We start from the raw sequence: 24112 nt of genomic DNA, 5'->3' as shown, positions 1-24112 counted from the left end.
AGTCTGCCCCGGCCCAGCCTCTGGGGGTCCAGCCTTGCTTCCCTTGCTTTCCTGAATGGGGTGGGGGGTCCCTGGGTTTGGGGGTGCAGCAGCAGTGCAGGATGGGAACGAGTTGCAGACTGGCCTTCCGTGGGGCCTGCAGCCCCCACGCAGAGGGCTTCTCCCTGTAATTGTTCCCAGCAGTGAGGAGCAGGCCGCGGCTCCAGTGTTTGTTTTGCCTGTGTTAGGCCAGTGGTAACCAAGGGCCGCTTCCCCTTGGTGACGGCGCAGCTCACTCGGGCCAGGGCTGGTCCAGCCCAGCTCGGCAGGCCCAGGGACCCTGCGGGCGGCCTCGGTGGGGAGGACACCTGGTCCTGGGCACCGGCTGCCGCCTTCACTCCTTAATCCCCCGCCCCCATGGTGGGGACCCACAGACTCCTCCTGGCTTGTTCCCCAGCACTTGCCTGGAACATTCCAGAACTTCAGATCCTCTGGTAGGTACTGGGGAGAGCGTGAGGCCACTCGCTGGCCAGCCACGTGTGGGCGGGTCTTGGCGGGCTTGTGGACTTCAGCCAGGACTTGGGTCTGTGAGTGACCACCAGCCTAGGTTTTGGCAGGACCTGGGGCCCGGAGGAAATCGGGGGGAGGGGTGGGAGAAGGAGACATGCGCAGAGGCAGGCCCTTGGGGGGCCAAGCAGGGAAGGCTCCGTGGAGGAGGGAGCCCCTGGCAGATCCGGACAGATCCAGCTGGGTGGGGTCGCATGAAGTGCAAAGGACAGGGCCGGTGTGGCTCTTAGGGCCCGCAAGGCTGACCTGGCTAGCTGGTGTCCAAGAGGGCTTGTCAGAGCTTGAAGGGCTGGCAGAGGGGGTGCCGTGACGAGCCGTGAGCGATGGGAAGGGGGTGCACTCAGGACCGTGTGACCGTGACCGTCTCCCCAGAGCCCAGTGAGCACAGTCTTCTTGGAGGACTGCACCAGGGAGGCCACGGCTGGTTCCTGTGCCCCCCCTCCCCCCCCAGTGGGTCTAGTAGAAGGACGGGGCCCTGATCCCGACAGGGGACCCTGCCTGCCACTTTCGCCACACAGGTCAGCCTCTTGGCTTGGCTTGTGCAAGTCTGTGGGGTTTCGGGACCAGCCTGCTGCAGGGAGCCGAGCCCTTCATCTGCCATCTTCTTGGCACGGGTGTCCTCTGAGCCTCCTGCTTGCAGATGACCCACACTGAGAGCCCGGGGTCTCCTGGACGTGCAGGTCACCTGGGGTCTGTCCAGCAGTGGGGTGGGGCCTGAAGCTCTGCCCTTCTGACCAGCTCCTGCGGGCTGTCCCAGGGGCGCTGGGTGACTGGTCCCTTGCCCTAGAGGACTGTGAAGGAGAGGGACACGCAGGGACCGCTGCCCATGCAGCATCTCCGTCCCATCTGGTTTCCGTTTGGGGGCGTCAATCAGGAGAGGCGGGTGTGGGGACTTTGGACAGCTTCCTGCCACCAGCCCAGCTGCGATCCCCTTGGACCTCAGTGATTCACCCGCGCGCCAGGCGAGGCCGGCACCGTGTTAGGAGAACGTGGTCCTGGCCGCTGGCTTTGCCGGCGGGTCCTGCTGCCTCAGCGGAACAGAGGTGCTTTTGATATGGGAACAGAAACCTGGGACAGCGCCTGGTCCTCCTCCAGCCGTGCACACCACAGCCCGGGGGAGGCTGCAGCTCGTGGGGCTGGGGAGGGGTCCCTGCGCCTGGACCTGTGGCCTGAGCCTCTGTGCTGTGATGTGGCAGGTCCTCGGTCCCCAGGACAGGCCGTGTCTGTGAAGGTGACGTGCTACCTCTCTTGTTTTATGGAAGGTCTCCCTGGCAGAGGGAACGCCTATCTGAAGGCACCAGTCTAATGTCACAGAGCAGCTCTGCCATGTGGGGGGCACAGGAAGGCCCAGTGGTTGTCCTCTGTGTACCTGGGGGGGCACCGGGGTCTGTGCTTCTGTTTCCAAAGCTGGGCTGACAGCTCCCCCAGCCCCGCTCCTCCTTCCCTCAGCCCGTGGCCATCCTCGATGAGTCCATTACATGGACATCAGGCCAGTTTCCCTTTTTTCCACTTCCCCTGTTTTCCTTCTGATTCTCAAGACGGAGAAATGGAACAGACTCTCTCGATCCAGGCTGCTCTCCCGAGGAACCCTTCTGATGCCCAGGCCCTGGCCACCCGGCCTCAGAGAGCAGACAAGTGGGGAACACGTCCCTGTCCCTGCCCAGGAGGCTGCAGACCCACTGTCCCCAGGGCCACCCCCTTTCCTGGCGAACATGCTTACCAGGGGAGGTTCCGTGGGAGAGTCCGGCAGAGGTGGAAACCATGCCGGCTGCAGACCCGCCCTCAGCAGACGGCAAGAGGGGGCCTGGCGCTAAGTCACAGCGCCTTGGGGTAGCTGTCCTTTGCAGTGATGGCTGAGTCTGGGGCAGGGAGGGGGTCCAGCTGCCTTCCCCCCTGGGGGACACCCAGAAACCCCATCTCAGGAAACCCCCCACCCCCGCTTTCCCTCTCTTCACACCACTAAATCATGCACCATCAGTGTTGCTGGCTGAGGTTGCCACGGATCTTCATCACACCCTTAAAGCAGACCAGCGAGACCGATCCACAACCCACCCACATCTCAGAGGAGGGGGCCCTGAGGCTCAGCCAGGAAACTCGCCCCACTCCGGACTGCAGACCCTGTTAAGTGAGTCTCCCTGAATTCACCCTGTTTCAGGTTCAAGAATTCTTAGATAAGGATCCCAAGGAGGTGGTCTAGATCCCTGGGGACATTATGACCCACCCACATTTTGCAGATTGAGAGACTGGAGGCTTTTCCCCCCGTGGTGTGTGCAATGTTGATGCAACTTCAAGGTATTGACCAAACTCACAAGAGACTGACATACAACCTGAGGCACTTTGTTCTCATGCAGCAAGGAGTAGAAGAATCAGGTGTGCTGAAGATGTATGTCTCCGCTCAAGGTGGCAGTGCAGAATGAGGTCTCAGGGGTACCAACAAGTGGCTGTCATGACAGGTGCCTCGAGTTTTGCAACCCAACGTCTCCGCCGTACCCACAGGGTAGCCCTGACAAGAGCTGAGTCCCCAGGCTCCTGGATGGGGCTGCCATCTCCCTGAGCCACCGTCCTGCTGGCCCCTTTACTAGGCCCCACTCACCAGCGCCTTGATTAAGCAGCACTCTGCGTGGGCGGGTTGTGACGTCAGCGAGAGGGTGAGCGCTAGATTGGGTTACGTCCTGTATCCCGCTTTGTCTGCCAGCCCGGGTCCAAGCTTCATCCTTGCGTTGCCTCCTTGCTGGTCTCCCTGCCTCCACCCTGGCTGCCAAAAGCCCATCCTCAACACAGAGGGATCCTCTTACAACAAAGTCAGCCTGTGGCCTCTGGCCATGGATGCTAAAAAATGCCTGCTTTCTCAACACACTGAATATAAAATCCAAAGTCCATATTGTTGCTCACCAGGCCCCTACCTTCTGCCCGTCTCTTACCCTGTCCCCTCCACAGCCCCCCTCCCTTTGCTCCAGCCACATGGCTTTGCTGGTATTCTCCCATTATGCCAAGCATAATTTTGCCTCAGGGCCTTTGCATATCCTGCCCCCTCTACTCTGCTGGGGAAATTCAGCTCTTAGCAACAGGACACATTTTGAGAAATGCATCATTAGGCAGTTTAGTCATGATGGGAACATCAGAGAGTGCACTGATCCAGACCTAGATGACGCAGGGCAGGTAGGCCACATGACCTCTCTGAGACCTCGTGAACACCAGAAGTACGAGTTGTCTCTGGCAGAACCTGGCACAACCCTTTACAGAAAACTTTGCTTTATTAGCAAAAGAAGCACACTCTGTGGCAACGATAAACAGTGCACTAGGTACACCAGTAGGTAACGGTTGTTTATTACCATTGTGGAGTCCTAAGTGCTGTGCACAGCCCCAGGTGCTATGCCCAGTCCCAGGTGCTGTGCCCAGTCCCAGGCGTGTGCTCTATGGCTGGCAGCACGTGGCTTGCTTGCTGCAGCATTGCTGTACACTCCTAGGTCCCTCCTATATGAGGTCCAGTCCTCCGTTGCCTGGCCCATCCCTCTCTCTTCCATCATCTGGGTCTCTGCTGGTGTCCGCGAGCGTCCCACCCTCCCCTGACACTTGCCCTGTCCTTCCCACGTGGATTTATTTCTCTTTGACGCCTGTTTACTTGCTGTTCATTCGTTCAGCCCTTGCCTCTGGGCACCTGCCATTCTAGGAACTGGGGCGACCCTCTGAAGCTGCGTCCATTGCTCACTTGATTGTGTCATCTGCCACCCCCCAAGATTTCTACCAGGTCTGTGTATATAGTAGGTAGCTAATAAATGCTTTGGGTGTGCCTGCCGCCCCAGGCCCCCACTTTGGGACGTGGGTATTTTGTGCGTTCATCAGCTACGTGGTGGCCGGTCGTCTCTGGGGTGGGCTGCCTGGTCTGCTTTGGCCTTCCCGTCACGTGGGGAAGCGCCGTCCACCTCTCCTGAGCGGACCCTCTGCGGCCTGCATGTCTGCACGGCCCACCTGTGGAGGGGCTCTGGAGCATGTGGGTCTCCAGGAGTCCACGCTGGCCTTCTGGCGGGGTGGCCCAGGAGGGGGCTTGGAGCACAGGCCCGGAGCCAGGTCCCCAGGCCAGCTTTCCAAGGTTCCCATGAGCCAGCCCTGGAGGGGTGTGTGGGAAACGGTGGCACCTGGCATGAGGCGCTCAGGTTGCACCAGGGCCACGAGTGATAATCCTCTTGGGAATGTCTCGGCTCATCCGCTGGGCAGCCTTTCATGTGGCAACAAGTCCAGGCCACCTATGCGTCAGCCTGGGGCCTCTGGCTGTGGGCAGGAGCTCCACGGTGTGGCCTCGGAGCTGGCAGCCAGGCCCTGACACATGGGCAGGGGCAGCGAGTGGGATCTCAGTGGCTGGAACTATTTCCTGATACCAAACAGCAGGGCCTTTGCCAAAGCCAGTGGCCTCCAGGTGTTGGCAGGCTCCATAGGAGGTCCAGCCGGCCTCCTCCCCGGGGGCCCGCTCCCCATGGCCTTGTGTCCATCCTCATCCCCAGACTCGGGGCTTGGCATGCGTTGCCCCCCCTCCAGAGACCACGTTCTGAGCCCAGGTTGAATCACACAACCAGATTCCTCTGGAGAAACCTGATCTACAGGTGCCGGCTCCAGGCCGCCAGAGTCTCCAGACCCGAGCTCTGAGCTCTTCCTTTTGGAGAGAAGGTGGAAGGAGGGGTCTGGATTGCAGCAACTCTAGAAGGCTCTGTGCTCTCCACATCTGAACATCGTTAGCCCCGTCCCTGGGTGCAGCCCTGGCCAACAAGCTCGTGCGGCTGGCCAGGACTCTGGAAGCCAGCTCCGTGCTTCTCTCAGCTCCGCACCCCGGGCCACACCCTCCCGTCCGCGTGAGTTTTGGAGGGTGGACATTTTTCACCCACTTATGTTTTCTTATTTATTGAGGTGAAATTCCTGTGGAATGGCATTTCATCCCTCCAGTTCTGTGCAACGCCACCCGTCCCGTCCTAAACACTCCATCACCCCAGAAGAGGCCCGGTCCATTGGCAGTCACTCCTCTCCCCTCCCCCGGCCCTGTGTTCGGTCTCTGTGGATTTGCCTGTTTCACAGAAATGGAATCGTGGGTACTGACCTTCCACGACTGGTCCTCTCACCTCCACGTTCGCAAGGCCCGCATTGCCTGCTGTGCCGGCAGATTATTCCCCTCTTGGTGGCTGCATGATACTCCACTCGGTGTGTAGACCACAACTCGCTGACCCGTTCATCCGTTGAGGGACACTTGGGTCCATCCATTTATTTTTTTGCAACAATAAAAAATGACAGTGAAGAAATTTCAAAAGGAAGGGAAGCTCATAAACTCGGGTTTGTAAACAAGCGGGCACTTGCTCTTTTCTGGGTTCCTTTCTACCTCTTTGCCTGCACATGATGCGTGTTTTTTCTAGGCTTTAATCTTGGCACAGGTAAGGTTGTACCTTTGTGTCACCTGACATAGCAAACCTCTGCCCTGGCCTATTCTACTGTGAGCCTTCTCCTTAGGATTCTTTTCTTTCTATCTTTTTTTTTTTTTTTGGTACCAGGGATTGAACCCAGGGATGCTTAATTAACCACTGAGCCACATCCTAAGCCCTTTTTATTTTTTATTTAAAGACAGGGTCTGGCTGAGTTGTTTAGAGCCTCACTAAATCGCTGAGGCTGGCTTTGAACTCGTGATCCTCCTGCCTCGGCCTCTGGAGCTGCCGGGATGGCAGTCATGCACCACCACCACCCCTTTAGCATTTTTGACAGCCGAGTGACACTCTGTTGATGAGCTGCTCTCTCCTTTCTTTATCCTGCAAATGACAAGCTGGTGCCCCAACACCCTTTATCTTGCCTGGAAGTTTAGGATTAACTTATTTGTTGCCTTTGGACTTGCTGGGGCTCTCCCCTCTAGAGTGTTCAGGACTTTCCAGGCTGATGGGGTTGGAGGAGGAAGACCAGGAACACAGCAGGAGAAGTTCTGAATGCTGTCGTGGCTGAGGAGTAAGTTAAAGTGCTTTCTTCTACCAGCTGCCTGTGAGGCCCCAGAAACGACCTCTCCCTTGGCATCTGGTTCAGTTCCGTGAAACCCCATCCCGGGGGTGGCGATCAGGTAGCACCAGCCAACGGGCTGCCCGATTCCTTTTAGGACCCTTTCCAAGGTCATTGGCAGTAGTCCAGTCCAGGTCCAGTTGACCAACTTCAGTCCAACTAGCGCTGCCAAAACCTTGGGGCTGCCACGTTCAGTTGCAAAGATCAGGAGGCTTGGAGGGAGGTCCCCTGCACGTTTGATTTTATTCTACTAAGGTGGAAGTCCTGAGGTCTGAGATTTTGAGGGTGGCTGTGAGCTGTATAAAAGACACAGTTCCGAGGCCCTCCTGTTACCAGGAAATCCTTAACTCCCTGCACCTGGAGTCTAACAGCTCAGGTGTCCCTCTGTGAAGGCACGCTACCAAGAGCCCAATAGCCACGGTGGACTTCTAGGCAACCACTAACCATGCTTAAAAGTGACCAATATATTATGACACAGAAGAGCTGGGCATGCTGTGCCCCTGCCCATGAAGGGACAGCTGTCCTGGGTCTGCACTTGGATTCATGCCAGAAGGGTCTGGGAGACACCTGCACCTCTCTTGGTCTCCCCTGTAGGCAGCGGGAGCGGGGGAGGGAGCACTTTCATTGACACTTTGTACATTTGGGAATTGAGATTTCTTATGAGCATGGAGGACACTGAAATAGTTCATATCCAGATAAAAAAAGGAGTTTAAAGAAAAAACATGGATTACGTCCAAGCCTGGTAGTTCTCATTTAGTATGGATTTGCCATCCCCAAATGCTGAGATCTGATTCCTTTAAACCAGCGATTCTCAATGGAAGCCGTCTCCCAGTCCCGGGAGGGCTTGTCGGATTGCAGACGGCCCCACCCTGCCCCAGGTTCTGGTTCAGAGGTCTGGTGGGGCTGGGAGTCTGCCTCTCTGGCTGCTTCCCAGGCGAGGCGGCTGCTGTCTGAGGACCTCACTTTGAGAACGGCTCCCGGAAGTGTGATCTCCAGGGAGCAGCCCGCGCCCCTTCCCACCATGGCTGCGTTAGGGGACCCCTGCCCCTGCGCTAACCTAAGGGGTCAGCCTGATGGAATCTTGAGTTTCGAGCGTGTGTGGCTTCAGGGGCTTTTTCCCTGTGGAGGGACGCCTGCCCGTGCCCACTGTGCCCACTGCCTCCCAGCTGCCATCGGGGGCGCTGAGTGACTTCTGCTGCCCCTGAGATCACAGGACCACGCGGGCCTTGGTGTTTCCCGGCTGAGTGTGCTCTGGCACTTGGCGTTCAAGTTCTACGCTTTCAGGTGACCCCTGGTATGAAGGGGGAGGAGGGGGGCAGGGAGCTGCATGCATTATGCTCCAGCTGTATGCCTGACCCTGTGTCAGGAGCTTTAGCTACGAACTCTGTGCTGAAATCATGAATGCCATCCTTCTTCCCTCTAGCGGCCCCCAGGTGGTTTGAGGGTATCCGCCTGGGCGTGCAGAGGGTGAGGTGCACCTCAGAGCCAGGTGTGGGTTAGTTGCTCCCAAGGGCTTTGGTCCTCCCCGTGTCCTCCTCCTCTCTCTCCTGCTCCTTCTCCCTGGAGTGGGGTAATCCAAGAGTCCACTTCCAAAAGTGACCTTCATCATGGTGAGAGGCTTAGCTGCCCAAAGCTTGGGACTGGTCAGGCACCTTGTTTGCCAGGGGCTGCCTTCATGTGGGGCTGTGGCTGACCTGGCACCTGCCCAGGCCTCCTCCTCTCTGGCCAGGCAGCTCTGAGAGTAAGGCCTGCAGGAGGCCAGGCAGGAGGCCAGGCAGGAGTGAGGCCAAGTCTCCTGGGCACCTGCTTCCCCAGGGAGCCACCCCCAGCAGCTCCTGGAGGTCAGCTACCTGCTCCCAGCTTTCCTGCTTCTGCTCTTTGGGGTGTCCAGGTCCCGTGTGGACCAGGAAGGCCCAATCTGTGACAGACACCTACCCGCCTCCTGGCCAGGTGGGGTAGGTGGTCCTCAGTCTAGACTCTTCCCTGGGCCTCGAGGCACACCTGCGGCTGTCTAGGTGAACTTCCTGCAGGGTGGGAGGCCTCAGGAATGGGCTTCTCGCCCGCAGGAGCCACAGCCTGTGTCCCCCCCCCCCCGGCTCTAACTAGGTTGCCACCGTGGCGTCTTATTTCAATATCAGTCTCTGTATGAATTTCACGCTGGTTTCCCATGGGCATGGCTCAACCGATTCGAGCCCTTTCTGAAAGTTCAGTGAGTAATCTGGGTCCTTCTGTAGGTGTTTGTGGCAGGTGCATTTTTGGTCTTTTGAGGTCAGAGGCTAGAGCTGTGGACCGTGTGGAATTTTCTCTCCAAAATCGTTTGTCAGAACTTTCCAGAAGGGTCCAAGGTTTTTTTTTTTTTTTCATTGATTCTGGGAGCAGAGACTTATCTCCTGGGTGGCTGGGGCCGAGTGAGGTTTGCAACCAGGTGGCAGAGTCCTGCTGGTGGTGGTCCCTTTGCCAGGGCTCTGGCTTGCATGGAGCAGCCCCGAGCACTCCCAGGAAGGCCGGAGAGAGTGCTGAGCCCTGATCAGCAGGCAGAGCCCGGGCTACGCTCTGATCTAATAACAGATTGCTCAGGACGTTTCTCTTGCAAAATCCTGGCTGCGACCGCGGCTGCGAGAGGCGAGGCGGAGAAGTGTCTTTGATCTTCAGGTGAAAGGAGGCCTTATGTAGGTCACCTTGTCCCACATCCTGAATTTCATTCTTTCCCCTCTTGTGTCAAAACAATGGTTTCACTGTTCTGGGGTCAGGTGCACCGAGAGGGAACTGAGTTCAGGAGGTGGATATGTGTCTGCGGCTCTCTGGTGGCCCTCCTGGGCACCCCCTGCCTACCCCGCCTAGTGCTTCCCCTCACCCTGGGTGTCTCCAACCAAGTCGTCAAATGACAAAAGGAAAGGGTGATCTTCAGCAGAGGTGGGGCTCCCGGGACGGTTGATCTGCAAACCCATCGGAGACCTTGAGGTCCTAGGGTTGTGGCCTCGTGGAAGCAGGTGCTGGGAGACTGTCCTATCTGAGCAGGTTGAAAGCCTGGCCCCCTCCAGCCTCTCTCCAGGCCCTCAATCTTCTGTGGCACCTGAGCAGCGGGCATCCCTGCCAGAGCAGCCTGGGAAGGCTGAGGTACAGCCACCTGGCTGGGCTCTGGGACGAACAGCTGTGTTTAGGGCCTGTGGAGACAGACAGCTGCCCGCTCTGTACTGGACAAATGAGGTTTGTCATTTCGAGATGGTGCAACCCTCAGTCTTTGGAGAAATCATTGTAGAAATAACGTTCCTCTTTGGGCGGCCTCACAGCTTTCCAAAGGTTCTGCCCCTTTACTTAAAATGCCCTTCTGCCCATGGCAGGCTCTGCTGTGTGTGGTCTTGGAGAAGCATGCAAGGTGGTCACTTAAGCATCTACCCTGTGCTAGCTTTGTAAGAGGTGACGTAGATGGAGGGTCTAGGAGTTGCTTTGGGGACAACTTGTTGAAAGAAAGTGGATTAAGTCAACGTTTTCAGCCTCTGCTGAAATATCACTTTTGTGACAAAAGTAATGCATGCACTTATTTATTTGTTTATTTACACTGGGGATTGACCCTGGGATGCTCTATCACTGAGCTACACCCCCAGTCCTTTTTATTTTTTATTTTGAGACAGGATCTCACTAGTTGCTGAGGCTGGCCTCAAACTTGAGAGCCTCCTGCCTCAGCCTCCTGAGTGGTGAGAATGAGGGGCTGCCTCATTGTCCCCCTGGGCTGTGCAGTTCCTGCTGTGGATAAGGTGGGACTCACGCTGCTCTGAGCATCCTCCTCCACGTGTCCTTGTGCAGACCTGTGGGGTTTGTAGACAAGATCCTGGGAAAAGTGACTGCTGGGTATTCAACATCTGGACACAGGGCACCAGGGCACCAAGAAGCTTGTTCCAGACGGCTGCTCCTTACCCCTGTGCAGGAAGGCTCCCCCACAGCCTGTGACTGTCAGGTGTTTAACTCACAGCACCCCCTGTGCGCTCACCCCTCAGTGGTCCCATGCCCAGCTCCACGTCCCCCTCTAACTTGGGGCGAAGCAGCCAGCCAGTGTACCCCACCGTATGTCCAGGTGGTCTTTCCTGTCCCCAGCCCCCTCCCTCTGCAATGTGATGGCTGGCTTAGACCATCCCAGGCTGTGGGTAGGACCGGTGCCCTTGGCCTGCGCAGGTCTAGGACCCCCCAACAGTGCTCTCTGGGTATGTTTGTGCCCCTGGCCCTCCACACCTCCTTCCTTTTCACCTGTCACTTGCTCGTCGCACCCCCCCCCCATCCTGGGGGAAGAGGAGCCCACCTGGAGGAGCCCAAGAGACTGGAAGGAGTTGGCTTGTGACCTTCTCTTCTCCCTTCCCACTGAGAGCTGTGGCCAGCAAACCTCTCTGAAGCAGGCCTCCCCTGGGGTAGCAGTGCTGGGCCCCCCGGGCCGAGACCATCTTAAGTGGCTGTTGCAGCCGGCAGTGGGGGGACAAGGCCCTGGGGAGCTCACGTCCTTAGAAGCCAGGCTGTCTACCACTGTGGGCTTGTGGCTCTGCTGGGTTCTTAGCACCTCGCCACCCCCACCCCTGACAACCACTGGGGACATGGGTTGAAGGCTTTTGCTCCTGAGAGGCACCCCTTTCACGAAATCATGAACTCACCGGTGACCCCAGTAAAGACAGTGTGTGGGGCCAGGACAGGGGGTGTGGGCAGGCCAGCCACAGGGCCTAGGTGGGCCGGTGAAAGCAGCCAGCTCGATTCCATTGTGCATGCCCCCCGCTTGCCCCGCCCCACCCTCCATGCCCACCTTCGACACTGGGGACCTGTCTCCCCTCTTCACCCCCAGCTGTGGTGGCAAGCACAGCAGCCGGTGTCAAGGGGGAGCTGTGACCAGAGAGCAGAGGGACAGGGAGGGTGAGAGGCAGAGGCCCCATGCACATCCCACCTGTAGACCAGGGTCACCCCCAGACCCTCGTCAAGGTGCGCTAACTCGACCCCACAGCACTGCCAAGGGGGAGAGGGCGCACGGGTTCATTGGGGAAGCCGGCCAGCCCCCGGCTCCCCAAGGATCGCCTGAGTGACTCTCCCGACGCACAGTCCCACGACGGGCGTTGGCTTCGGAACGTAGACCCCAGGGAGAGGCAGCTCTGGGTCATGACTCACGGCTGACAGCCCATTGTGTCCTTTCTCTCAGGCTCCAGCCCATCCTTTGATGGCTATTTTTCTACCCTGACCCTTTTGATCTATGCTCCAATCTGATTTTACCTGTAGAAAAGTGCTGGTAGGAGTTCCTGGCCCAGAATGTCTGCCCATCTTCCTGCCACCCCGTAAGCGTGATGGACCTGCCATCAGAGCTCCTGCACGCTCACACACACACACACTCACACACACACACACACACACTCACACACACTCACACATTCACACACACACTCACGCACACTCACACACACCCCACCAGGAATCTGATCATCTTGGTCTGAGACAGCAAAGAGGGGGAGTGGGCAGGTGTCCTCTGAGGGGACAGCTGGTCACTGTGAGAGAGTGCCTTCTGGGATTTAAAACTTCTGCTAAGGGAGTGAGGAGCAGGAGCCACTGGCCAGCAGCCCCCACAGCCACTGCCCATCACTGTCTGTGTGGCACACGTGTGCCCACCAGGTGCACGTGCAGGCACACGGCGTGTGTGTGTACATGAAGGCATGCACAGTTGCACAAAGCTCATGGGTCAGGTGACAGCACAGCCATCTCTGTCCTCTGCTCTCACATTCCAGCCCGGCACACTGCACACCCTTTGTGGTTTGGCTTCTCCAGGGTGGGGACGAGGCTGAGTCCTCCCACCTCTCGGAGACTTGTCATGGGTTCGCTCGGTGACCAGGTCCCGGCACTCCTCTGGAACCTCTAGGTTCTGTGAGGCTTGTGCTTCTGCATTTGCTTCTCAGAACAGCAGGAAACAGGTGATCCCAGGGCTGAGTTGCCCCCTTCCTGACAGCAGTTTGGTCCCCACACTGGACTCTCTCCTGGCCCAAGGGAGCCATCTCGGCCCAGTGTGAGCAGGAGCTGTAAGGCCCAGTGACATCCCTGTCACTCAGCAGCTGTGGGTGCTGCCACCCCACCCCCATCCTGAGCTCCACATCCAAGTGTTTTGGTGCAGGGGTCAGAAGCTACGCACAGGTTTAGAACAGGAGTCAGCGAACAGCGTTGGGCCAAATCCAGCCTGCTGTGTGTTTTCTTAAAGTTTTATTAGGACCTGGCCACACCATTATTTACATGTTGTCTGGAAAGCCCAAAATAGTTGCAATCTGGCCATGCACAGAGGGAGTCTGCTGAGCCTTGATTTAGAAGAGACCTTAACCGTGATCTGTTCCAGCCCAGCACTCCATGCCCTTGGGTCATGGCCAAAAGGCAGTGTCTGCCTGCTGGGCCAGGTGTGGTGACCAGGAACACCGGTTAGCAGTGGTCTTTGTTCAGTGAATGGAGCACATTCTAGAAAATAAGAACAAAAGCAAAATGCACCAGGCCCTCTCTGGAACATTGTCTCTGCTGAGTTTTAGGCAAGCCTGTGACCTACAGGTGACATCCAAAGTACAGGTGAACCAGTGGACGCTCAGAAAAGTCAAAGACGAATTCTAGTTGGCGACCACCACCATTGTGCTGCAATGGCTTTGGGAGCCTCGGGAGGCAGGGCCAGGGAGGTGCCCTGCCAGCCTGCAGTCCTGGGAGAGGGGCAAGTGGTGAGCTGCGCTCCTGGGGACTCCCAGGAAGGGGGCGTCCAGGTTGTATTGGGCTGGGCCAGGCTCTGACTTCCACACCTTCCACAGACCCTTCCATGCTCCAGTGGCAGAGCTGGTAGCTCATGGAGAGGGTCTGGCCCACAGAGAGCACATCTCGCCCGACAGAGAAAACTCACTGGCCTCCGGTCTAGCTAAACCCGGGTTCCCTGTGCGCCCAGGCCCGGGTCGTCCCCCCACCCACTTCCCTGCCATGTTGGGAGGCCTCTCCCCTTCACTTCCTCTCCCAGCATCTCCGCACCCCAGCCTCCTCTTCACTCCCACTGTCCCTGTGTAGGTGTTGGGGGACGGGGTCCCCATCAATGAGATTGGCCAGAAAGTTCCTTCCTACTGTGACGATGGAGCTAGCAAGGTCTTAGGCAGCAAAATCCCATTTCTGCACCCAAACCCAGTGTCTCCCCCCTGAAAGCTCGAATGGGGATTGTCTTTGGAGACTCAGTAGGCAGAGTCATAGTGTCCACAGAGCTTTTGGAACAGGGCAGTCCCTCGGCTGCAGAGAGGGACATCTCAGCTCTGTACTGGCCTGGCCAATATTGGACACAGGCCCTAGCCTGTCTCTGAAGAGATGACCATGCCTCTAGCATGGAGGGAGCCCTCTGTCTCACACCCAGAAAGGAAGGTGACAAATGCCACCTGCTCACAGGATAAGGGCCCCTGAGCACCCAGCATTCACATGGAATGTTCTACAGAGAGGGAGTCTACAGGAGGCCCGGCCACCCTGAGGCTGTGGCCCCACCCCCTCTCTCCCCAGCTGAGAGGAAGGAGGCTCAGTTTGGTCCCACCACAGACCCTGCCCACCTGCTGGCCCTGCCGTTCTGGGGCTAAACAGGAGGCCATTACTGTACCCAGATGTCCCTGTGTCTGCCAGCCTCCTCGACATAGACCTTTTGTGTTCTCTTTGTCCCCTATCTTCAGGAACCTTAGTGCTTCTTGGGACAAATGACCCAGTGTGACCCTGTCCCCAGGGGCCAAGTTCAATGGCCTCCACCCAGCTTCCTTGAACTCTTGTTGTTAAGTTTATTTATCCAGAAGCCTCCCTCCCCACCTTGTCCGGTTGATCCTAGGCTCCTGAAGAGATGACCGTGCCTCTGTGGTCATCTCCCAAACCCAGTGGCAAACGTCCCTCCCAGAGGCCAGGGAGGTCTTATTTATCCATTTATTCATTCATTCTAATCAGTTATACCTGGCAGCAGAATGCTCCTCAACTCAAGGACGGTTTTGATGGTAGAAAGAACTTTGTTCTCGAGTGAGGCCCAGGAGCCCAGCAGCGCAGGTGATCTGCCCTCATCTGAGGCCGGACACCGAGAGGTGGGGACATTCTGCCCTCCTGCTGCTCTTCCTGGGCTGTGGGGTGGGGGGGATGACAGGAACAGATGCAGTGAGATCTCTGTGTCCCCTAAGGAATCCAGGGACAGTGAAGCCCGAAAGGGAGGAGAGCCCCTGGGGTCGGACTTCCTCCCAGTAGGCCATTGAGACCTGAAGTGTGACCTGTTGGCTTCTAGCTGAAGGGCGGGCCAGCGGGCAAGAGAGGCAGCTGGTCTTCCAGGTGTTAGCCCCAGACTCGGGGGAGGGGGGTGAAGTAAGGCCGCCCCTCAGCTGAATGGGGACCTGCCCCAGGCCCTTGAGAAGGGCATCGCTGGCTCCTCATTCTGGGTGGGACAAGACCCGTTGGGGGAGTTGCTGCAACCTTAGGGGTGCCAGGAGCCTCTGGGGCCCTTCCCACCCAGTGCACACACAGGCCCCAGGTTGAGTTTCCGGTCTCCGTCCTGGTTCCTTCCCAGGCTGTCCGTCCAAGGCAGCTGGCTGTATTGGAGGAGAGAGGGGAAAGCGGGGATCTGGTGTCTTCCACAGTCTCTGCTGCTCCTTGGGCTCTGCTGTCCCCTGATTGTCTCAGACTGACCCAACACATTGAGAATGGTGTCGGCCTTCAAGTCCAGTCTCCATGCAGACCGCAGGGCATGGAGCCCCTTCCCTTTGTGACAGCATAGCCACGGGAACAGGGGAACAGGGGACATTTCATTTTGTGCCAAGGCTCCAGGCTGCCCCTTGTCAGGTGTGAGGGGAGCCCGGCGCCAGGCCCTGGGACACGTTGGCACGGGCAGCCCTGCTCTCCTAGGTAGCTTTCCCTCCACCCCGCGCTGCTGCTCACCCGGCCTCCTGTTTTTCTTTCCATCCATTAGACGCCACGGAATGCTCCACAACGTGCGGAGGTCTCCTAGCAACCTTCCTTAGGAATTCTGCCTGGCCCCGGTTAGAGAGTGAGCTGAGGCCCGGAGATTGATGAGTTTGCCCTGGGAGCCAGCGAGAAGGTGAAACCAGGCGAACATGGGTCAGAAGGTCACCGGAGGGATCAAGACTGTGGACATGCGGGACCCCACATACCGGCCCCTGAAGCAGGAGCTCCAGGGCCTGGATTACTGCAAGCCCACCCGGCTGGACCTGCTGCTGGACATGCCCCCCGTGTCCTACGACGTCCAGCTGCTCCACTCCTGGAACAACAACGACCGCTCACTCAACGTCTTTGTGAAGGAGGACGACAAGCTGATCTTTCACCGGCATCCGGTGGCCCAGAGCACAGATGCCATCAGGGGCAAAGTCGGGTACACGCGCGGGCTGCACGTGTGGCAGATCACGTGGGCCATGAGACAGCGGGGCACACATGCCGTAGTGGGGGTGGCCACAGCAGACGCCCCCCTGCACTCCGTGGGGTACACGACCCTCGTGGGGAATAACCACGAGTCCTGGGGCTGGGACTTGGGGCGGAACCGGCTCTACCATGATGGCAAGAACCAGCCGAGCAAAACGTACCCGGCCTTTCTGGAGCCGGACGAGACGTTCATTGTCCCTGACTCCTTCCTTGTGGCCTTGGACATGGATGACGGGACCCTGAGCTTCATTGTGGATGGACAATACATGGGAGTGGCTTTTCGGGGACTCAAGGGCAAAAAACTGTATCCTGTAGTGAGCGCCGTCTGGGGCCACTGTGAGATCCGTATGCGCTACTTGAACGGACTCGATCGTAAGTGTTGCCTGCTTTGTAGGAGGCAGTACCCTCCCCAGGTCCCTGTGGTCCCATCTGGGCTTGGGCTAAAGTTTATGCAGCTGTTGGACCTAAAGTGTTTTTAAGTAGATGTCCTCATGTATTCAGACCCTCAAAGGCCGCTCTTACCTGCATCTGGTTCCATGAGAAACTCTAGCCTGAGTTTGCTAAATCATTTGGCATTACTTGATGGATGGCTGGATGGATGAATGAATGAAGAGTGGGTGGATGGATGGATGGGTGGACGGACAGATAGAATGAGTGGCTGAATGGATGGGTCCATGAACAAATGGATGGATGGAATGAATGGGTGGTTGGATGGATGGATGAAGGGATGTATAGATAGTTAGGTGAATGGATGGGATGCGTGGATGGATGGATGGATGGTGGTTGGTTGAATGGATGATGACTAGATAGATGGGTGATGGATGAATGATCTTTGTTTATCTCTGATTATCCTGCCTCCAGGTTTGACTTGCAGTTGACCAAACTCCAGCATGGTAGCCAGCATATTATTGAGTTGGGATTTGCAGCCTTGGGGGTGCTAGGCCCTCTCAGATAAATGAAAACCACTGGCCTCTGTCACTCTTCAGACAAATTTTGGGTTTTTCTCTCCTGGTGCTAGAGGCTCCTTTCAGACACTGTCCCAAGAGTGGCGTGTTCATTCACGGTGTCAGCAGACTGGGGGAGGAGTGTGTGGATTAGAAACAGGCAGCAGCAACAGCAAGTTCTGCCTGCTCTTTTGGAAAGGGGAGTGGCTTTTGTTGGACTGTGTGAAAATAGTTTGTGTGTGCTGGGAGGCGGAGGGCTCTGTGTCTGCCTGGCGAGGTGCCTGGGCTAGCGGGAGGTCCTGGCATTCCAGAACTGTCTGCCCCTTGCTGGGCCCCACGCTGGGCTCTTTGCCTCACAGGTCCCTTCTGCCTGCCTATCCCACCTCTGGAAAGGAGTGGGTCAGGAAGTTCCATCCGCCCCGTGGGCTGACTGTCTTTAAGAGCAGGTTTGGCCTGACACCCTGAATCCTAGCCCTGCCGTACAAGCCAAGTGGGCAGTGGGCAAGGCCCCCCTGAGGTTAAGGGCATTTGCTTGACCGTCTCACAGACTCCAAAACTGCAGGTTCTCCTGATCGTCCTCCTCCTCCCCCTCTGCCACCAATCTTTGGAAAATACTGAAACATGGAGGGTGGTCAGGCATGAACTAACTCTGAAGTCTTTCTCTTTGAAAGCCTCCCCTCTGCTCTGTCTCTGGATCCTCCCTTCTGGCTTTGTCTGAGGAGTGACAGGGAGCTGACAGCCAAATGGGGCAGCATGTCTGCGTGCAGGCTCCCAGTTGCTCCATCCTCACCTGGGCAGTGCCCTGAGGTCATGGCATTCCCAGCAGGGGGGCCAGGTGTGCAACCAGCAGGTGGCTCCTGAGGAATTCACCTGAGACCTGCACTAGGGAACCAAGAGAGCGAGTTCTGTGAGTCCATCTCCCCAGGTGATAGAAATGAGTAGCATAAGTTCACAACCAAATTTGTCCCCTGAGTGCCGGTACAGGAGCCGAGATGGGCAGGGATTGGGAGCCCTGGGCATATGCTGCCAGCACCTAAGATCTTGGGGATCCCTGGCCCTTGGGTCAGTCTCCATCCTCCAAGCAGAGAGGTGCCATGGAGCTAGCGAGGTTAAGGTCCATTCTGTACCAGATGAGGGGACTGATGAGCCTACCATCACAGCCTGGCCACCAAGACTATTGGTCCCTCTGGAAACAGGCCTGCCGACACTGTCACAAGTCCTGTGAGCCACACAGCTTTGCTGTCTGTGTGTCCTTGCACTAGTACAGAATACAGACCTGGAGCACCAGGAGGGGTCTGGGCCGATGAGTCCTGGTGATATAGGCACAGCTCAGAGTTCTGCTGACACAGTCCCCGAGGCCCAGACACACGTCCTCTGACTTGGTGATGCTTATCCTGCATCTATTGGGAAGTTGAAAATGTTTGTAATTTTTCTTGTTTGAAAAATTCTAGGGATTGGGGGAAGGAGAGATGGGAATGTGTAGTTGGGTACTGTACCTGTGAGCTGGAATCCGCATGGAGACTCCAACCGTCACACCAGGACCCTCTTTGTCAATGATGAGGAGGCCTCCCCTACCCATATGCAGATGCAAACTGAGGCACTGCCAGGGCCTTTGGCTTCCTGTCTTCCCCCATCCTGTCTGGGCACAGTTGACTGGAGGATCCAAATGGGAACATAGACGTACATGGTCAGTCCCTAGGACACTGAGCAGAGCATCAAGGGTGGGAGCCAATCTGCATCCTCCAGGGAGGGGACTCAGGCTCTTTGGACCTCACGAGGGGCAGATGGAAGGCTCTAGGCAGCCATGGGTATGCACTCTTGAATTGCACCCTGCACCATGCAGAAGGGCTTCCTCTCAATGGCCATGCCCCAGCCAAGAGCTGCCACGAAGCACTTCAGGTTTTCAAGGTCTTGGCTGGACAAGGCTTTGCTCTGGATTCCCTGTCCTGGGACAGGGAAAGTCGTGTTGTGTGCAGGGGGGAATGAGAAGCCAGGTCCAGAGTGTCCTGACTGAGTAGGCAGGTGAGGTTGGAGGGGTCCTTGGTCCTGAAAGATAGAGGGTCACTTAGATCAACCACCTGGTCTGGACAGGGCTCCCGGATTTCATCCTGAGCTGTCCGGGAAAAGCCCCAGTTCAAAGCTTTCCATCAACAATGTTTACCATCTCGGTTCTTCTGTCTAGCTGTAGCTGTAGCTACAGGAAGGAGAAGAGCAACTTTAGGGCTTTCCTTCAAAGTCTGGAATTTAGTAAGTGCATTATCCAGCCTAAAATTTACTCTGTTTCCATAAAAGCCTCATTGAGATATAATTTGCGTGCCATCTAGTCCGGCTACTGGAGTGTTCCGATCATGGTGTCTAGGGGTACAACCATGACCACAGTCAGCTCCAGAACATTCTCTTCACCCCAAAAAGAAGCTCCTACCCATCACTAGACTACTCCCATTTCCCTAGCCATAAGATTTGCCTTTCAACATTCAAGGCTTTTAATGTCACTTTAAAATTGAATTGAATTGCATTTATTTATTGTTCGCAGAGCTGGGATCTGAACCCAGAGCCTGGCACATGCTAATAAGCACATGCTGTTCTGAGCTACACCCCAGCCCTTTAAATATTATTTCTTAATATTTTTGAGGCACATTGGTGAATATCAAAGGACTTTTAAAAATAAGAATACACTTTTTAATCGATGGAATTGAATTTTTTTCCAGTTTTTTTGGTCTGAACTTTATTTTACTCCCAAAGAAGGCTCAATCCATTCATTTCTGCTCTTTCCACGCTCAGAACCCAGCAGGTGCCGAGCAGTTCCAGGTGTGCTCACCTGTGGTTGCTCTGGGGCAGAGAGCAGAGAGGGGCTGCCTTGGGGAGGCTGGGTGAGCCGAGCTGTCTTCGGTCTCAGCAGCCTCGGTGCGGGGGGGCTGCAAAGCCTGAGAAAGGGTGATTTTCAAACTCCTGAGATGCCAGCTGGCCAGGTCCTCCTCTGTAGCAAGGCAGGGCCTGGGCCCTTTGGGAACTGAATGGAGAAGATTCCGAAGGCTTTAGGGGAAGGTTCCCTTTCTTCTGAGTGTCTGTAGCGCCTCTGCCTGGGAAATACCCTGGTGGTGCCTGGGACGGTGCAGAGAAGTGGCCCCCGCTGTCCTTGGGGCATTTACAGGTTCCCTGAGCCACTCTGTAGGGCAGAAAGAAGTTTCTCTGGTTCCAACCTGCCAATGGGAGTGGCCAAACCCTGTGCTATCAGGCTGTGGGGGCAGCTGGCTGGAAAGGCTCCTCAGCGCCACCACCTGTAACGTGGCTCTGGGCTGGTGTTTCTTATGTCTTAACGGGCTACAGTTTGGTGGCTACAAATGTGGATGCTGGAAGCAGTCTGACCCAATTCAGGTTCAGCCTGTATCCTAGCATGTTAGGGACCCTTTCTAGACCTCAGTGGTTCTCTGCCATAAATCAAAGACAGGAACAGTACCCAGTGGGGAGCCCCGGGATGGCCTGGGTTCAAGTCCCAGCTCCGTCTGCGACAACCCAGGCAAGGTATTTAGACTCTGTCCATTTCCTCTTCTCTAAAATGGGGATGATCATCATGGCACCTCTGATCGCATCACTCATGGCAGTCATCAAGGGCATTGAATGAGTCAGTGTGGGCAGAGGACTTTGGAAGCTTCTAGGTTAGCTTCTATGCACTTAGAAATCAGCCTTGCTATTCACTCATTGCAATGCTGTGAGCGAAGGTGGCCTTGTGCGTGTGGACGCTGTCACTGACCTCCGGTTCTCTCTCTGGCTTTTCCCAGCCGAGCCCCTGCCGCTCATGGATCTCTGCCGTCGCTCGGTGCGCCTGGCCCTGGGGAAGGAGCGCCTGGGTGCCATCCCTGCGCTGCCGCTGCCTGCCGCCCTCAAGGCCTACCTCCTCTACCAGTGACGCTCTGCCCCAGGACTGCTGCCCGACCGCCACCTGGTGCCAACTCACTGAGCCACCGGGGCCACCGCACCCTGCGCCTGAGACCGCAGCCTGCGGCCACGGACAGAAGTGCCTACTCTTCCTCCTCGTCCTGGCTGCCTCTGCCAGACCTGGACAGATGCCGGCTGGGGCTCCTCTCCCCGTCCCCGGGGCTGGCAGGGGGCAGCGTCCCGGCAGGCAGGATCGCAGCCCCTCCTTGAATCCAGACGCAGAGAATAAACTCTACGAAAGCCACGTGGAGTGCCTGTCTGCTGGGGGGGCGTGGTTTGCTGTCCACACCTCTGGGGAAAGGCTGCAGCCCCCGGGGGTCCCAGGTGGCGGAGCTGGCAGGAAGTGCCAGGGCTCGAGGGCAGATAGCAGGAGTGGGAAGGGCAGGGCCAGGCTTGCACATGCAGCTCAGGATACCAGACGCCATGGACCCGAGGCAGAAGCCGAGGTCGGACCTGCCACAGGCAGATAAGCACCCAGCACCCATCCCTGTCAGCACCCGTCCCCTGTATTTATTCTTTTAACCATAACAAAGGTCGTTTATTTATTCCATTTGGAAAGGAAACCTCGTTTCGGTCACCTCTCTGGCGCGTTCTGTTGCCTTTCCCCCAGCTGCTGCCTCCCCAGGATGTGTGTGTCGCACCTGTCCTTCCTGGGCCGTGCCCGTGGCGTGGTGCCCTGGTGCTCAGGCACAGAGTGTCTCTGTTGTAGTTCCCTCGTTTCCTGAAGCTCCTCGCTGAGTCCTCAAGCAGGCCCCTCAGAGAGACTTAGCCTCACGTGCAATAGGAGTGTCTTAGGGAGCCCACCTGAGAGGGCTGTGCTGGTCCCCAGGTCCCCAGGTAGCCACTTACCTCTTGAGTTCATATATCGTTGCACATGTTTGGATTTCTTTTGTTGTCTATGATTTTTTTTTTTTATTTTTTTGGTGTGGGTTTGATTTTGCATCTGCTTTTCTAGATGAGATTTCCCAAGTGCATCCTCAGAAGCTCTGTGTCCCAGAGGACCCCAGAATAAAGAAAAGGAGTGAGAGGGTCCCCACCCCTTAGAAGCCACAGGCAGGGCAGGGTGGGGAGAGCAGGCATGGGGTCCACCTCACGAAGCCAGTGTGAACCTCTGCTCAGCACCTGCCTGGGCTCCAGGCCCACATGCAGGAGCTCCTCTCCCCCATGACCCCAAGGGTGGTGAAGGGTGGCCAGCAGCAGGATGCCTGTCCCCAGCAACGCCCCCGTGTGGTGTCCCAGCACCTTTTGTCTTGAAACCAACTCCCTTGGAGTCTGAGCTCTGTTCTTTCTGCACAGGTACAATAGATGACTTTATTTGTTTTAAATGTTTAATATATATGCATATATATTTGTCCATAAGAATTATGTTTTAAGCAGCTGCTGTAGGGTACCTTTTTTTAAAAAAATAAAATTCTTCCAGTGGAGTTTATTTTTTAAAGCACAAAACTGGTGCCAAGACTGGGTGAGGAGTGTAAATTACCCCCTGAATATTTGAGGGTTTTTTTTTTTTTTTTCCTTTTGGGGAAGGGGACCTTAGCTGTCGGGCTCTTGAAGATTGCTCTCGTTTCAGGGTGGGTCACATTCTGACACTCTTGCACATGACAGAGGTTCACTTGTACAGGCCCCAGCTTGCTTCCTTGACCAGTGTCCCCCGTGGGTGCTGATGGATGCGGGCTCTCTGCCCCCCTGGACTTCACTCCCTCCACCCACCTTTCTCTCCTCTCAGCCCAGAGCCTTGTGGCGTGTATAGTTTTGAAACTCCCGTTCTATTTTATGATGGTTCATAATAGCCAGTAACCTAATAAAAGAAAGTTTGTTAAAATAAGAAACCACTTCTGAATCCCTCCTTTGTGCTTTGCGGGAGGGGAAAGAGGCATGGCAGAGCCCGCCCGGGTCCAGCCCGCAACGCTGCCCATGGTTTTCCCTGACACCTGCAAGGGAGGGATGCCAACCAGAGCCTCAGGTGGAGGAGAGCCCTGGACGACAGCCCTAGGACACACCAGCCCCTTTCAGGAGTGTGTAGCCCGGCAGCCAAACAGAAGGGCACTTGCTGAGCCTACAAAGCGATTCCATGCACTTCGAGCGCCTCTGGCTCAGCTGCCCAGTTCTGAAGCTCACCTGTGGGGGAAGCTGTCACGACCCCAGTGGGACCCAGTGTGGCATCCTCAGACCCAGGCTCAGCACTCTGCAGAACTGCAGATCCTTACTTGTCTCTGTCCCCAGGGTCAGGTGTAGTGACGCTCCCTCGCCAAGCTCTTGCCTGTTGAAGCCAACCTGCCAATGCTGTGGGCAGGGCCCTCTCTAGAAGGTCAGGAAATCTGGCTTATTTGGAGGCTCAATGAGTGATATGTGAACAGTCAAAAAATGTACTAGATGTGATCTCATGTTGTCACTGTTTCAAAAAAAAAAAAACCAGCAAGAGCCCCTCAGCTCACTGCAGGGACTCACTGCAGGGACTTCTCACCTGCTGTGAGAAGTACCTGGCTAAGGGCCCAAGGTCCCTAGGACCAAAGTGCTCTGTCCCTTCCTCTGAGCGCCTCCTTCCTCAGAACCCTGGCCTCAGGCCCGCCTGGAAGTTGTCAGAATGCAGATTCCAGTGCACCACCCGAGACAGGCAGATTCAGTGTTTCTGGGGCCAGGCCCAGGAATCTGTGCTGTCCCCAAACTCCCCAGGTGACCTTGCCCAAGACTGTCAGGACACCACACTTTGTGTCTGTGTCAGCTCTTTCTCTTGCAAAGTTGCTGGGTAAAGGGAAATTATTTCAGTGTGGTGGTGGTTTGGCTCAGGGACAAGCACATGAACTCCTGAGTCAGACCTGGGTTCAAACACTGGCTATGTGGCCTTGGACAAGCCTCCTACAAAAATGGCAGTTGTCAGTGTCCCAATCTCCTAGGCAAGTAACAAGGGGGATGTGAAGTTCCGAGAACAGGACCCAGGATGCTGGAAAATTCACCAGCAAGTGTTTTAAAAGCTCATGCTGTCCTGGAAAAATGTCACTTCCTGCATGGGGACTTTGACGTCAAGGATGGACCGAGCACTCCTGAGCCAAATTCCTGATAAATCTTCTTTTTCCTAGGTAAAGACTCCAAAGATCAAGGTGAATATTGGGGAAAGGAACCCCACAAGCCTGCCCCAGCTATGGGTGGAGGAAAGAGGTGGTTTCGAATTATTTTTAGGTCGGAGTTCATGTCTGGGTTGCAGTTAGAACTCCGGCTTCCTTTGAAGGGGGTGGCAGGGGAGGAGTGGGGTCAGG

At 56.4% G+C, this 24112-nt stretch overlaps 1 protein-coding gene across 2 annotated transcripts; it reads left to right on the top strand.

The window, feature by feature from the left end:
* The first annotated feature begins 265 nt into the window (after positions 1-265).
* Spsb1 (splA/ryanodine receptor domain and SOCS box containing 1) lies at positions 266-22690 on the top strand. Of its 2 annotated transcripts, none has more exons than XM_015501430.2 (3): positions 266-473; positions 15512-16350; positions 20702-22690. In XM_015501430.2, the coding sequence occupies exons 2-3, from the start codon at positions 15657-15659 to the stop codon at positions 20827-20829; spliced, it is 822 nt and encodes a 273-aa protein (XP_015356916.1). In that variant the 5' UTR covers positions 266-473; positions 15512-15656; the 3' UTR covers positions 20830-22690. The 2 variants fall into 2 exon arrangements, with proteins under 2 accessions (XP_015356916.1, XP_048639610.1); XM_048783653.1 differs by lacking the exon at positions 266-473 and adding an exon at positions 14619-14639.
* The last annotated feature ends 1422 nt before the right edge of the window (positions 22691-24112 follow it).

Source organism: Marmota marmota, unplaced genomic scaffold, assembly GCF_001458135.2.
Source record: "Marmota marmota marmota unplaced genomic scaffold, marMar, whole genome shotgun sequence".
NCBI classification, from domain to species: domain Eukaryota; kingdom Metazoa; phylum Chordata; class Mammalia; order Rodentia; family Sciuridae; genus Marmota; species Marmota marmota.
This window is presented reverse-complemented; position numbering and strand designations above follow the sequence as displayed.

Excerpts from the sequence above, each read along its gene's own strand:
- Spsb1 (XM_015501430.2), top strand. The coding sequence starts at position 15,657 with ATGGGTCAGAAGGTCACCGGAGGGATCAAGACTGTGGACATGCGGGAC. Across the intron at positions 16,351-20,701 it reads CTACTTGAACGGACTCGATC|CCGAGCCCCTGCCGCTCATG; the intron begins GTAAGTGTTGCC and ends GGCTTTTCCCAG.